General features: G+C 37.4%; 1 protein-coding gene across 2 annotated transcripts in view; it reads right to left on the bottom strand.

The window, feature by feature from the left end:
• LOC126251494 (AP-5 complex subunit zeta-1-like) overlaps nucleotides 1-16417 on the bottom strand; it is a 113937-nt gene that overhangs the window by 6244 nt on the left and 91276 nt on the right. For both annotated transcript variants that reach the window (XM_049951964.1, XM_049951963.1), the window contains 2 exons: nucleotides 9238-9408; nucleotides 4942-5083 (listed from right to left, as the gene is read on the bottom strand). In XM_049951964.1, the coding sequence (XP_049807921.1) occupies nucleotides 4942-5083; nucleotides 9238-9408 (313 nt within the window). The remainder of the gene's footprint in view (nucleotides 1-4941; nucleotides 5084-9237; nucleotides 9409-16417) is intronic.

Here is a 16417-nt window from a genome sequence, read left to right as displayed (position 1 = left end):
GGTAAAGGCTTTTAACACTGCCTGACATAAAACATGAAGGGAAGGAAGAAAGGGGGGGTATATGCACGCTGGCCTTCAGCTGTTTTAACTGATCCTGGATTGCCTGAATACCGGCACTGGGATGGGGCTGATGTCCGAGCTGGTCCAACATACTCTATCAGAGACAGATCTGGGGGCCTTGCTGGCCATGGGAATACATCTTGGGAACAGCTCGTAGAGACGTGCAATGTGGGGAAGAGCATTGTCCTGTTGCACTGCATGTGAGGTAGCTCGTGAGGATGCAGGATGTCTGTAAGTTACCATTGTGCTATTAGAGTTCCCTCAGTTACTACCAGTCATGACCTGAAGTCATACACAAAGGTTCCCTACACTGTGATGCTTGGCCTAATACTGCTGTGCCTCTTCAGAACATTGGAAGAATGGGACCTCTCACTAGGTTGGTCACCATACTTGATCACATTTGTCATCCAGGGCATGCAGAAGTGCAATTCATCACTGAAACAATGCAGTGCAGTTCATCAGCAGTCTGTGCTTCCTGATCATGGCACCACTCCACACACAGCCATTTGTGTTGTGGTGATAACAGCAACTTACACATGGTATTGTTAATTCCCTCATTTGAGTGCTGTTGGCCTCTGACCAACAGTGCAGAATGACAAAGACTGTTGCAAGGGTCCAAGACTTGCTCTTGGAGGGCAGGCACAGATGTGAAGGAGCGTATGATGTGGTTGGTGCAATTTTTTTTCTGTGACTGCATGTGCATTCAAAGATTTTTTACTTGATTTCCAAAGTGATGTACCTATGGCTCCTTTTTTGTACTACGAATTGTTCACACTTAACCACCTCTTTAATGCAGCGAGTTGTCAGATCTGACATTTTGGTAAATGGAAAATCCCTCATGAAGATTGAAATGAAGGATAAGAAGAATCTGATCACTCTGTAATGCTTTGTATTGGATTTTACTATACAAGATGCCCTAAAGAAAGTTAAGGACCCAACTGACATCTTGAGGTGTAAAGAAAAATTCATTCTGGTGTTATTGCCACGATGCAGAAGCTGTTTGAAAGATACACCATTGAAATATAAACTTATACATGCCATTTCATGTTTGGACCCTTCAGTAGCATTAAATCAAGAAATGGCTGTAGGAAGGTTGACATTGTGCCTTGGAGTTCTCATCTCTGGTGAAAAGCAGATCGTGTTAAACATGAATTTGTCAAATGTGTAGCAATGATCATTCCAAAAGAAATGAGACTGTTCAAAAGAAGTGAAACTCATTTGGATGAATGTCATTAAATGGTCACAGAAAGAATGTTATAACTTTGTAGATTTTTTTACAAATCATTTTAATAGTTTTACATGGAAATGCTGTTTTTCAACAAATTCTGAATGTATTATTGAGAATCAGAATGAAAACAGTCTTGTTGCTCAAAGCCATATCTATGATGTTGGCAGTGTTGACAGTTTCAAAATCTATAAAAGTTTAATTCTGTCTCTGAATAATGCAAGTTCATTGTAGAAGGACGATAAAAAGAAACAATAAGTGAAACTGAAAAACAAAAGGAACAAGAATCTGCCAGAAAAAGAATGCAGTCTGAAATTAAGATGTTAGAATCTAAGAAAACAAAAATGTTGGCAGAAATTGAACATTTGAGAAAGTAGTTTTCATCTAAATATATTTGTTGGTTTTTGATCATATTGTTCATAACTCACAATTCTGTGGTTTTCAGAGAAGCATATTAATTAAAACAAACTAATGTTTCCATTTAAAATGTGCTATTGAGCATGTACTAGTAATGCATGATTTTTTTTAGGTTTACCAGGTTAAAATAATAAAAATAATAATCCCTTCGATTTGGTGACCACCCTGGATTGAGGATTTCTTGGTAGGAAGGAAGAAAGCAGCAAGTATCTTGGTTGGAGAGTCCCATGCTATTCATATTGTACAAGGTGCGACAAAGTAATGAGACTGATTTAAAAAAAAAAAAAAAAAAAAATGATGCTCACTGTTTTCGGTAAGTTTAGTGTTGTCTCCTTCAAAGTAGTTCCCTTCTGATTGCACACACTTTTTCCATTGATGGTAACATTTATGGAACTCATCTCCTGCAATATCCTCCAAGACCCTCGTCACAGCTTTTTGGACATCTTGTGTTGTTTGAAACTGGTGTCCCTTGACCACCGTTTTGACTCTTCAAAATAGAAAAAAGTCGTACGGAGCGATATCTGGTGAATAAGGTGGCTGTGGTAGTACTGAAATTTGTTTTGAGGTTAAAAATTGCTGTACTGACAGAGCAGTACGGGATGGCGCATTATCGTGATGCAGAATCCAGTTATTATTAGACGAACCACTTCTCAATTTATGTTTGGTTCTTCTGGAATCATTTTCATGGATAATCTTTGATCAGATTGTAAGAGTTCATGCACCCTGGCCAAGTTTACATCCATCCATGAGGTTGATGGTCATCCACTGTGGTCTCCATCTTCAACATTCATTCTGCCTTCACTAAACATTTTATGCCAACGAAAAACTTGAACTTTTGACATAACCTCCTCTCCAAAAGCCTTCTGAAGCTTACCATAAGTTGTCGTGTTAAACATAAAAAAGAAATGGCATACTGTTGCGCAATATTATGCGGTTCCATTTCCGTGACGAGAGGACAATATTAGTAGGAACCTCAGACTTTTTGCAGATGATGCAGTTATCTCTAATGAAGTACTGTCTGAGAGAAGCTGTATAAATATTCAGTCAGATCTTGATAAGATTTTGAAGTGGTGCAAAGATGGCCAACTTGCTTCAAATGTTCAAAAAAAGTATGTTATGACTGTAACATCAATGAGTACATTTGGGATCTTTAAACTCATACAAATAGTTGTGTGTAACACTCGGTGAGTATAGCAGAGAGCAGACTTTGGTTTATTGGTAGAATACTGCGGAAATGCAATCAATCAGTCTACAAAGGAGACCGAGCGAGGTGGCGCAGTGGTTAGACACTGGACTCGCATTCGGGAGGACGACGGTTCAATCCCGCGTCCGGCCATCCTGATTTAGGTTTTCCGTGATTTCCCTAAATCGCTCCAGGCAAATGCCGGGATGGTTCCTTTCAAAGGGCACGGCCGACTTCCTTCCCTAATCCGATGAGACCGATGACCTCGCTGTCTGGTCTCCTTCCCCAAACCAACCAACCATCTACAAAGGAGATTGCTTACAAATTACTTGTGTGATCCATCCTACAATGGCTTCTAGGTGCTTCACTTGTCATGCAAATGTTTTTTCAAGGGAAATTTCTTAGTTTAACTCTACAATAACTAACTTTAGAAAGAGAAAGCGTTTGTATACGCAGCATTTAAAGGGGAGGAAGAGAGATTTCCTCTTCCAATGTTGACATGTTGGTACTTTCTGCTTTCCACAGTCACTTATGTGGCAGAATGTTTTGAATTGATGATAAAATGCAGCAGGAATTGAATATGTTAATTAGTTTTCTACTGATGGTGTAAACTGAATTCTAATGGCATCCACATTTGTAAAAGACCATGTAAATGATTTAATGAATATGAGTGTATAATTAGTCTTCAAAATACCCTACTTCTTATGAACTATATTCCAAATTAAAAAGCAGGGGGAACATGGTTTTATTATTGTGGGAAGTGGAATTTTAGTACAGAAACAGCAATATTTTGAAAAATGTAAAGACACAGATACTTCAGGAAACATTTAAACACACTGGGTTGCACGCACCTTTCATGTAAGACTGACAGCTGTCCTGGCTACAGATCTGTGCAAGTCAGTGCTCTCAGCCTAAGATGTTGACATGGCAAAGAGTCTGCAATGTGTGCTTGGAATGGCAGGTCATACCACTGCAGATATTTTCAAGGGACACAACTTGCAGTAGGATATGTGGATACTGTCAAATGCCTGTAGGCAGCTAAACTGCACAACCTGCAATTTGCTACTGTTGCACTGATTGCAGTTTAGCTGGCACATTTCAATAGAGACTGTGCGGCTATTTTCATTGAACAGTTGACAGATTGCCACCATAATCTCCCAAAAGAGAACTTGAGACTTTATAACAATTACTAAAAGTGTGTAATTGTTTTTTCTTTAATTGAGCAGTTCATTAGTATTAACCTTAATGATTCTCTTTCTGTCCAATATCGTAAATAAATTTGATGTGTAATATCTCATAACGACAATGTAACTGATAAATATATATTTATTTTCAATCTATGAGTAATACTGAAATACAATGAGGTAAGATTGTTCTTAATTTCTAACTTAAAAAATAAATAATCAGAAAAATGGTTCAAATGGCTCTGAGCACTATGGGACTTAACATCTATGGTCATCAGTCCCCTAGAACTTAGAACTACTTAAACCTAACTAACCTAAGGACATCACACAACACCCAGCCATCACGAGGCAGAGAAAATCCCTGACCCCGCCGGGAATCGAACCCGGGCGTGGGAAGCGAGAACGCTACCGCACGACCACGAGATGCGGGCAATAATCAGAAAATAACACCAAATTGATGGTAAAGTAAAATAATTTTTTTCTGTCCCTAAGTGTGGTTTTTAAAATAAACAAGACATTGTTAAAATATGTCAGACTGAAACAGTAATGCCATAAACATCACCAATTGGTGTGAGGAGACTCCTTTGCCATGGATTAGTGCAAAGGTGATTTACTAAGAGTTATAGTTTTGACAAACCATAATCTAACAGTGACATAAAAACCACTGCACACAGCCACAAATTCGCTGAAATAATTAAAGGCATCTAAAGACAGTGTTGTACATTTCTTAAGCAGTTTTATATGCTACTTGTGATGAGAGAGTTTCCCTCAATTATTTTTGCGGTTTTTACAAACAGCAGCATTTATAACTAAAGATAACATTGAAAGAAAGAAAGAAAGAAAAAAAAAAACACCACGACTCCTGGAATTACCTTAGCAAGTGAAGAACAGGTGATGTTTAATAATTTCAAGTCCATATTTGGTTCTGAGTTAAGTGACATTAGAATCTCGTACAGAACACACTCCAGGGTCTCGTAGTATTTTAGAATGACATCAAGTTTACATAGGTCACCACTGAAATAAATATAAAACAATACTGAAGCTAAAAATTGTCACGCAACGAGATTAATTTCAATATTTGCATAACTGACTGAACAGTATGAGAAATAGTATTGTACCTTTCAAAAAGTTTCTCACTTTGCATGCTTGGATTGTAATTTCTTACCTGCAGTACATAATGTAATCCTCGATAAAAGTGCACTTTCATGCCAACATTGGTGGGAACTGAATACGACTAATCGGGAGTCTGTTGTTGATAACCAATAAGAATTCTCATTCATAATTTCCTATGATTTGTAAATAAAGTTAGCTGGTATTTTGTTCTACTAGGTTAGAATGTAACCACATTGTTGGAATTTTTGGCAAAATTGGAAGCAAGACGCACAGGTCAATTATTGCAATGATGAACATATGTCAAAGACTACATGACACACCAGTGTATTATGGTAGTACAGGAAATCATACTTTTTCTGACACCTGTTGTCTTCACCAACTCGCAAGCAAGTTGTCACATTTCAACCTAACCTAGACCCCTGGCTATGCTACAGGTTAGTCTGTTAGCACATATATCATTTCTCCATTCTCACTGAAAACAAATGTAATCAATTATATCTTACTGACTACTGTTTACTATCACCCAATTGGCTGCGACAAACATCGACAAATTGCCAACATCAGCATGCAACACAAGAGCCATGGACACCATTAGTACACTTTAGCCTATTCATTTACTATATTTAGGAGCAATGAATGTGGTTGCTGACAGGCCAAAGAAGGTAGCCTTTTCTATGTGGCCACTCACACTTTCTTGCCTTAGTTTTCAGTCGGCAGAAATTGGAAGCTTTTGGATAAATAGTTATCTCCTTCAGCCCTTGCCCACAAGAATTTTCAATAAACAGTACCGTCACAAAGTAGCAGCCATTGCTGAATATGTTTGAGCTGTGTTGCATCTGTGTAAATGAAATTCAAGTTTACTAAATCCATCTCAGTGATGGAATCTGATTTCAAAATTACTGTTTCCTTAAGGGGCTCCGGAACGCCCTATACTTGCAATGTTAAAATAACGCTTATAAATTACATCTTTCCTCACAAAGTATTTGAGGTAGGAAGTTGAACTTTTTACAGATTATTTATTGGAATATGGGCTACAACTTAACACAGGGATTTTACAAAATTTTAGTTCAGTTATTAAAGATGATTTTTTTTCAATTGAAATGAAAATTCACAACATTTTTTTGCAATTTTTTATTTATATATTCAAAAATATACAGTTTTTTGGAAAAAGGCTGTGTTAAATTATGCAAAAGGTACTGTGTAACATTTACTGAAAGTTTGAAACAAATATGTTTGGAAGATCCTTAGAAAACATGTAATTAGTATGAGAAAATAAAAGTTTTGGGAATCGAGCGACAAAGATTGGATTAACTTTTTAGTGCATTCCAGGTCCATAGGATGGATTATCTTCATCCTCTGCAAACTCATCCTCCAGCCTCCTCCTGTTTACTCTTGCTTGTATTTCTAGACTCTTTACAGCCCTGTCTGCAGCCCGAAGGCGTTCCTTGTCTAAAGCAAGCATCGCTCGTACCATGTTAGAACCTATCTTCATTCCCATATTTCTAAATACCTTGCACCTTACAATGTTGCCATCATTGAAAGTCGCAACAGCATCATACACACCAAAGTGAAGTGTTTCTATTCCAACAAATACTGTCTTGGGGATTCTCGACCATATAACACTATTTACACTTTCATTGGGGTTTTGAGTTTTTCCGTGAATACACTTTTTCAACAGTTCAGGTGCTGCTAAGTCTCTGAAAATAGGTTTTATCACCTCCATTATTGCATGAGGCAGACTATGCTTATGAGTGTACACTTCACCAGTTAGCAATCCTTTGTTATATTTACACCAACTGTCTTCTTCTTTGGGACACAAGCTATGTTGGGGATTTTCATCAGTTGAAGAAGTATGAAAAAAAAGAGCCCAAACAGCCTTCTTCATTTCGTCGACACTTTGTGTATTTTGCCTAATAGCCATTCCATAATAGTTCTGTATTTTGTCAATTACGCTGTCAGTTAACCTTCCCTTCCCATCCAACCCTTTACCATCACCGAGTTTTTGTTTTTTGTACGAAGCTTTCAGTCGCCGAAGTCTTGTTCCCATTCGCTTCTGTACGTGTCCAATACACTCAAATTTCTGCACTACAACATCATCACCATAGGGCTTCAGTCCTTGAACATGTTTGAAACTTTTAGAATCACCGTCACCAAGGTAATTAACATATCGCACTTTATCACACGTCTCAGAACGCTGGAATATACTGGCAAAATCAGCCACTTCCATTCCTCCACTACTGCCACTATAGTTAGCTTTGCAATTATTTTCATGTGTACCTTTATATTTTTGTGGACATCTACAATACTTTGATATTACTGCTACATCTAAAACTTTCCCTGTATACATACTGGTGGCAGATACTACACCATGAAGAGATGTGTGCCCCCGTTTATGCCAGGTACCATCGAACGCTGCAGTCAAATCTCTGTTACCATTATTTTCCATTACTGCCTCTTCCACAGCGTTCTTCATAGATTCTATACAGACATCTTCTACTTTAGACCCTATTATTTATTATAGGTCGTAAACTTGGTTGGGGGATTTGGAAGATTCATGAGGCCACAGAAAATTGCACCTGCAGTAGCACCCTTACCAACTGAACGCAAGGAATAAACAAATCTAATGTTGTGTTCGTAGATTTTGCTACCATTTTCTTCAGTTGCAGTTACTGCAACACTGTTCCAAAAGGTGGTCATGTATGAACACTTATCACATTTCAGTTGTATTTCACTAGCAAGTCCTACGTGCTTTATTATGGAGAGTTCCAGACCAACTTCACTACAATGAATACATCTTACACAGTTTGAAAAAATTCCTTTGAGAACCGACATATCAAATATTTCATTCACATCCAATTCGCTCATAAAACATTCATAGTTTTCGCTCATTGAACCAAGCTTCTTCTGTGAAGTATTTTCTTTCCCACTTCGACTGCTATGGGCAGGTGTACTTGAGAGGTTAGGTTCACTCACTTGGTTATCGTCTTTATTGTTTACAGTAATAACACATACCTTTGGCTTTCCAACATTTCTCCTTTTCTTAAAAGCCTTCAGAGGATTTCTAATAACTTTACTTTTACTCATTATTGTACTTCAACAAAACAGAGACTCAAGAAACAGAATTAATTACGAATATTTTCGAGATAACGACAGAGTAAATAAACATGAAACAATCGACAAATATTGAACCATCACAGGTTAGCCACAACACATACTTTATCTCACATCACTAAAATGTACCTGATGAACACGGACGTTAATAATAACACCATTTGACAGCAGTTTAACAGCGCCACAGTGGGTCACGCCCATGTAGAACACATTTCAAAAAAAATTTAAAAATAGTTGTAGTCTTCGGAATTGAATAAATTATATATCTATTAAAAGGTAATAGTCTGCAGATTCAGAAAACACAAAAAAGTAAAAATTGAACTTTTCATGATTTTGAGCCTTTCCGGAGCCCCTTAAGATGTGACCTGGGTGATAGTCATAGGAGAAATGATGTGGTAACAACAAGCGTTGTATGACATTACAATCTGAATATTCATGTTGTTGTTGTGGTCTTCAGTCCAGAGACTGGTTTAATGCAGCTCTCCATGCTACTCTATCCTATGCAAGCTTCTTCATCTCCCCGTACCTACTGCAACCTACATCCTTCTGAATCTGTTTAGTGTATTCATCTCTTGGTCTCCCTCTACGATTTTTACCTGCCACGCTGCCCTCCAATACTAAATTGGTGATCCCTTGATGCCTCAGAATATGCCCTACCAACCGATCCCTTCTTCTAGTCAAGTTGTGCCACAAATTTCTCTTCTCCCCAGTTCTATTCAATACCTCCTCATTAGTTATGTGATCTACCCATCTAATCTTCAGCATTCTTCTGTAGCACCACATTTCGAAAGCTTCTATTCTCTTTTTGTCTAAACTATTCATATATTCATATGAGAAGCATAATAAGACAGGCTAAGAAAATATGATCATATTTCAAAGCTGATCACTATTTCATATACACACTTGATATAGAAATTGAAAAAGAACAAAATAATGGCACTGACCATTGTTCTGCTGATGTGTACTCTCCAATGGCCCAGACAAGATGAGTATACACTTCTAGGCAGATGTTTCTGTTATTAAGAATAGAGATGTAATCACTGAGCTCAGAATGTTTCAGTAACACAAGCTTTGGGAATTCCTTGAAGATGTATTTGACCTGATGCCATAAACACCTGAAAATAAAGTACATCTGAAAAGAGAGAGAGGAAGGATGTGGATGGAGCATTTTAATGTCTCATTCAGATAGATCGTTAAAAATTAAAATGGTATTCATGTAACAATACGTCTTTTACTAAATGACTACCTTCTAAATGGAAAGAAACAGGAAATTAGCATTCATTTGTTGGAAAGTATGGTTTAAAGATCAAACATACTGTTGAAAAAACATTGGATAAAGTGTTATATCCAAAGAAGCCTGATGCCAAACAACAAGGTATATATATTTATATTTTTGGTATGTTTTATGCGTAATTAGTGTATTAAATTAACAGAGTAATAGTAATGTTTCTTGCCTTCAGACTTAAGATTGGCCTCCTTGGGAACGTCCAAATTGGAATCAAATGCATGAAGGCCAGAAACGTTATGCAGATGAACAATGGCTAATGTCACGTGTACATCGTGGTTTGCCTAAGCATAGAGTATATTAAAACTAAAATAAAATCCTTGGAGAATTTGGCGTTAAAGAAAAATTAACAAATATAATTCGTGAAACTCTAACAAAGACTATGTCTATAGTTAAATTTATAGGAGAACTGTCTCAGCCATTTGAAATTTAAATTGTTGTTAGACATGAGGATGGTTTATCACCCTTCACTGTTTAACAGCATTCAAGAAAAAATTATAGGATCTGGAATTTGGAGCTAAAGAATCACAATATTGAACAAAAAGTTCTAGGAAGAAACACAAATGGAGTTAAGGAGAGTTGGAACGTCCTATCCCGACAATGTTAAATTTAGTGACTTAGCTTCCCTGTACTTCAGGAACCACTGTAGCCATTGACATGAAACTTTTACAGGACATTAAACTGTATGTTCTACTGAAGTACAATAATTGCATTTCAGCCACTGCTTTCGGAAATAAAATTTTTTAATTACATGTTTAAAATTTTGTGTACTTTTTGATATGTTATCCTAATTAATTTTAATTATACATAACATTATGTTGTTCTTTTTATTCAGTAGACTCAGGGTATGTACATTATTACTCCCTGAAAATTTGAATACTCTACTTGAAGTGTTTTCTGAGATTTAAGGGAAAATGCAACAGAAAACGAAAATTTTCAGGAACTGCTTCTAAAGTTTCAAAAGAGCGTAAGTTCTCTGATGCAGTTTGCTCCAGGATTAATTCCCATATGCTGTAGCACTTTCACCCTACCAATGTTACCATAATTAAAAGCAATAATAGCATCACTGACCCTCCACATTAGTGTCTTCATTCCAACAAAAACATTTTTTGATAAGCGACTCCATATAAGATTATTGATTGATTCATTGGGATTTTCAGTCTGACCATCCGTACACTTCTTCAGTAATTCAGGATTTGCCAGTTCTCTGTAAACAGGTTTTATGATATCCGTGACTGCTGTTGGGATGGAATGCTTATGCCTGCATGAACTGTTTGAGTATTGGGCATTGCGGTAATTGCACCGTGAATAAGGTCCAGGAGGTCAAAGGTGGTGTACTGGTTCTTCATCGGTTGACAATCTGTGGAAGAAAGTAGCCCATACTGCCTGCCTAATTTTCAACAGATCCTCAATATTATTTGTAATGGCCATCCCTTAATACTGCTGTAGTTCATTAATCATTTTGTCTTTCAGCCTGCCTTTTATGGTTTTACCATCATAAAATTTCCTGTCTCTCAAACTTTCTTTCAACTTCCTCAACTTTATGCCCATCCTCTTCTGGACAGTTTTCTGATAATCTTCTCACCATGAGGCTGAGGGGCTACTACACTATTATATGCTTTTGGGTCTCCATCACCTAATAACTTAGTGCAATACACTCCCCGTTCGTTCACAGATAGACTAAAAATTTCAATAGCTGCAGAGGCCTCCATACCCCCACTTGTTCCTTCATAATTTCTGTCATAGATATGCCATCCTTCATTCTCTGATTTACACTTACAACAATGTTTGGTTAAAATCTGGAAATCTATTACCTTTCCAGTATCCACACTGGTCACTGTAGCTGCGCTTCTGCCAAATGTCATCAAAAGCTACTGGTGTGTCAGTCATACCATCATTTATTTCAACAACTTCATTTGCAGCACCCTTCATTGACTCACATGCATAAATTCCACAGCAGCTCCAATAAATCCTGCATACTTGTCAATTTTACTACGTAGGCATGGCATATTCATCATGGCACACATTGTTTCTGCTGCAGTGTGTCCTTTGCCAATAGCTCTTAATCCATAAAACCACCTAACATTTACTTCAAAATAATTATCTTTACACTTAGTAGGCTTCCAAAATGAAAAAGTATATTTACAACTGGTAAGATTAATGATAAAGTTTCCAGGCTAGTCCATTTGATACCTCACTGTCTTCATGTAAACTAACTGGCCCTCCATATATTTTGCAACACACACATTCACCTAACATCCTTGTTAGGATGTGTAAATCTACCAGAATATAACCTAACCTACCATTTACATCACTTTTTTTACGAGAAAACTGTGTATCACCACATTTTATTTTAATCTTCGAAGCACTAATGCGTGTTTCTCTAGATGCTGATGAGTTTGCCTGTATTTCATTGTCTGTAACTTCACACGCCACAAGTGGAACACAATGTTTCCCTTTACTTGAAAATCTGTTACCATGAAACCCTGTTTCTTAAAAACACTTCTTTTTGGTGTCATATTTTACTTTTTGAGAGATTTACCAATCTATTTGTCACTTTTCCTCGGAAAAATATTAGCACTTTGACATACAATGCATGTTTATACTATGAAACAATACGATACTGTTTTTGACAGTGAGACCAATACAAACACCTAATTTAACCTTTATAACACAGCAATCCACTGCCTTCTACATAAAAAATTACCGATTTTATTTGGTCTTGAAGTAACGCATGTAAAAATTTTAACATTTTCTGCCAGTGAGATTATATTTAAAAAATAAAATTCATTTTATTTGAAAAATTGAAAATTTTATAATGAGATAAAAATCCGAAAACATGAAAAAAAAATTTTTTTTTCCATTCTAACTCCCCTTAAGGTAAGCTGCCTGGCTTTTGCACATAGTTTTACAAAACTGTCATAAAATCTGACAGACACAGTTATTCAAATAAATCTGTAAGAAATAGCACTGGTCTCAAAATTTCAGATAAAGTCAAATTCATGACAAACATAAAAATGCACTAAAATTCTTGGAAAAACAAATAGGTAAAATACAGTGAGTAAGTAAATTCAAATATCTTTGAGAAACTTTACAACAGCATCGACTAGAAAATTTTGCAGCAGATGTAAGAGTTAACAATATGGAGAGAGCATATGGTTTGACAAAGAATATTTACAAATACTAAAACACTATACTACAGTGGTATGACCAAAATGTTTATATGGGGATGAATTCCTAACAATGAATTATAAGCTGAATAGAATAGAGGTACCTGAAAGATGGATATTTAGAAAAATAATGGGTGCAATAAAACCTACAGATGGCTGTAAACTGAGAAGTGATGAGGAGATCTCCAAAAATAGAGAGAAAACATTGGAAATAATGTCTAAAAAGGTTTTTTTTTCTTTTTTTTTTGGCACCTCTGCCGAACGAATTACAACAGTTTCATGACGCAACAAATATTCCTGTATTTCTGGAAGAAGAAATTGACAACAGCATGGACTACAGAAGTAAGGAAAGGTATAGAAAGAAACATCATCAAATAAACAGAAGTAAGGGACAGAAATATTTTCAAGAATAAAATATTAAATTCAGAAGCCTTTCAATGCAAAAGAAATAAGAAATTGGGAACAATATGGACAGAAGAAATGAAAAGACAATGTGGGGATAAGTTAAATGGATAATGGAAAAAAAAAGAAAATATCCCTTTGGTCCATTTCTATATGCAGACAGATTCTAGTCTGAACAATGTCAAGTCTGTGTTTACCTTCTTGACATGTTTTAACATGTCCACTGTCATTGGAAATGTACTCAGTATATAAATGTCAACCATTTTACATGCACATGTGATGTTCTACAAAACCTGAAATGAAAACCTTTAACAAATTTATGTCCTTCCTGATCCAGTAATTGGAAAATTTGTTGTACTTTGAATTAAAAAGTTCTTGAGTGACAAAGAGGAAGATTGCAATCCTACTGCAAGAGAACAATTATTGCAGATCTGTTTTGTGGTATATACATTGCTGTGTTATGATATGCATGATTCATTTGCTTTTTGGCAAAGAAAAATGAACTGACACTATATATTTAAGGGAACAATATAAAAACAAAGCAGGCAAAAGGGAATAAATAAATCTAAAAATGAAACTGACAGAAAGCACAAAGTGGCAAAGCAGAAATAGCTAAAGAAGAACTGCAAAGCTACAGAAGAATGCATGCTGATGGCAAAGGTAGATGCCACTTGTAGGAAAAATTAAAGAAACCTTTGGACAAAAAGAGAAGCAGCTACATGAAAAGACAATATGAATTTGACAGAGCACTGACAGACAGAGGCAGGAAATGGGATGGTAAAAAATAGACAAGTCAGAAAATGAAAGATATAAAAAGCTGAAATGGAGTGAAGAAAGGAGTAGTTACTATGAATAAATGCTGAGATGGAAAGAATTAACATAAAGTAAGGCCAGGTGGGGGGTGAGAACCAAAGAAATGTTGAAGTGCTAGTTCCACCTGGAGTTCTGAGAAACTGGTATCTGGGGGAAGAATCCAGATGGCGCATGTGGTGAAACAGGTGCCGAGGTCATGACTGTCATGTTGTACAGCATGATCTGCAACCGGATATTGTATCTTGTCTGTATACACCCTCTGCCTATGCCCATTCATCCTGCCTGATAACTAGGTAGTAGTCATGCTGATGTGAAAGGCTGAACAGTGTTTACATACCAGCTGGGATATGAAATGTCAATTCACAGGTGGCTCTCCATTTGATAGTATGTGTTTTGCAAGTTACAGGGATGGTATAGGTGGTGGCAGGAGGGTGCATAGGGCAAGTCTTGCACTGGGGAAGGTCACAGGGGTGGGAGCCATAGGGTAGGGAGATGGGTGCAGAAGGAGCATAGGATCTGATAAGGATATTGCGGAGATTGGAACGGCGATGAAACGCTATTCTAGGTTTGGTGGGCAAAATCTCAGACAGAATGGATCTCATTTCATGGCATGATTTTAGGAAGTCATGGCCTTGTCAAAGTGACAATTGGTGTACTCCGAAGTTTCTTTTTTTTTTTTTTTTGAGGGATCAGCAGTACCAGGATCGGATGTGACGGCCCGGGAAATCTGCTTTTAGACTAGGCTGTTAGGATAATAAAATCCAGTGAAGGCTGAAGTGAGAGTGGTGGTGTATTGTGGTGAAGTACTTACATTTTGACAGATGCCATCTGTTCCACATCAAACGTTCCCTACCACACAGCCTTGGTATCTGAGGCAAATATATTTGTTTGGATGCAGACTCTTTCCCTCAGCCTACACTGCATGTAATTACCCCATCAGCCTAGTTCAAAAGCAAATTTCCTGGGCCATCACGTCCAATCCTGGTACTGCTGATCCCTCCAAAAAACAACTTCGGAGCATACCAATGGCGACCCAGTATTGTCCTGATCTGGAATGTATAATCAGCTACTTTCAGAGGACCATGACTTCCTAAAATCATGCCCTGAAATGACATCCATTCTGTCTGAAATTTTGCCCCCACACACAGAATAGATTTTCGTTGGCCTCCCAATCTCTGCAATATCCTTGTCAGGCTCTATGCTCCTTCTGCACCCATCTCCCGAACCTATGGCTCCTACCCTTGTGGCCATTCCTGATGCAAGACTTGCCCTATGCATCCTCCTACCACCACCTATAGCAGTCTGTAACTGGCAACACATATATTATCAAATGCAGAGCCACCTATGAAATGACACGCCATATATCAGCTGTTATGTAAACACTGTTTGGCCTTTTACATCAGCATGACTAGCACCAAATTATAAATTAGGATGGACAGAGGGTGTAACCTGGCAACACGCAATATCCTGTTGCAGAGCATGCTGTACAACATGAAAATTGTGACCTCGGTGCCTGTTTCACCACATGCGCCTCCTGGATTCTTCCCTCAAACACTAGTTTCTCAGAACTCTGCAGGTGGGAACTAGCAGTGCAACATGTCTTTGGTTCTGCCCCCCCCCCCTCTCCCCCATCTGGCCTTAACTTATGCTAATTTCTTCCATCTCAGCATTTCTTTCACAGTAACTACACTTTCCTTCATTCCATTTTAGTTTTCTAAATCTTTCATCGTCTTACCCATTTATTGTTCACCACCCGCCTCCCACCTCTGTTATGTACAGTGCACTTAGCTCTTCACTCTTATTAACTCGTGCATGATGTTTCAGCAGTAACTTCTGTCCTACATATTACCCTCTTCCACCTTTAAGCTCTCAGGTTCTCAAATCTCACCGAATGCAGTTTCCAACAATCAGTCTTTCCTTCTCATCCCATGCAGTAAGTCTGCCCTGACCTGCATTTCTGGGTGACTTTCCCGAAATCTACCCCTTTTCCTGGATTTCTCCAGTCCTTTTCTTCCACCCTCTTTCTTCCCCTTCAACCTTTCTGCCTGAGAAGGGAGCCACTGGCTCCGAAAGCTTGTCTAATTACAACCTACTTTTATGTTTGTGTTCTGCCACCGCTTGGTGAATAGACTTTCTATCTACTCAATTAAATTCTTTTGTCAAATAATTAAGTTTGCCAGGATCACTTGTAAATCTTTTTGTTGATTACCAGTTTCAACAGATCTTTGTAGTCATCACTGTGTCTTGTAACATATTAACAGAAGTTCATAATCTTTACAAACTTGCAATCCAGATAATGGTGACACTTCATTTTACAATAAAAGGTAGAAAGGAGCATTAGCATGTAAAACATAAAATACTACAAATATAAAACATAAATCATGTTGTGCTGATGGTCTAGTGCACTAGGACATTAACACATCATTATTTGTGTTTTATATTTGTGGTATCCCG

This window comes from Schistocerca nitens, chromosome 4, assembly GCF_023898315.1.
Source record: "Schistocerca nitens isolate TAMUIC-IGC-003100 chromosome 4, iqSchNite1.1, whole genome shotgun sequence".
NCBI lineage: Eukaryota > Metazoa > Arthropoda > Insecta > Orthoptera > Acrididae > Schistocerca > Schistocerca nitens.
This window is presented reverse-complemented; position numbering and strand designations above follow the sequence as displayed.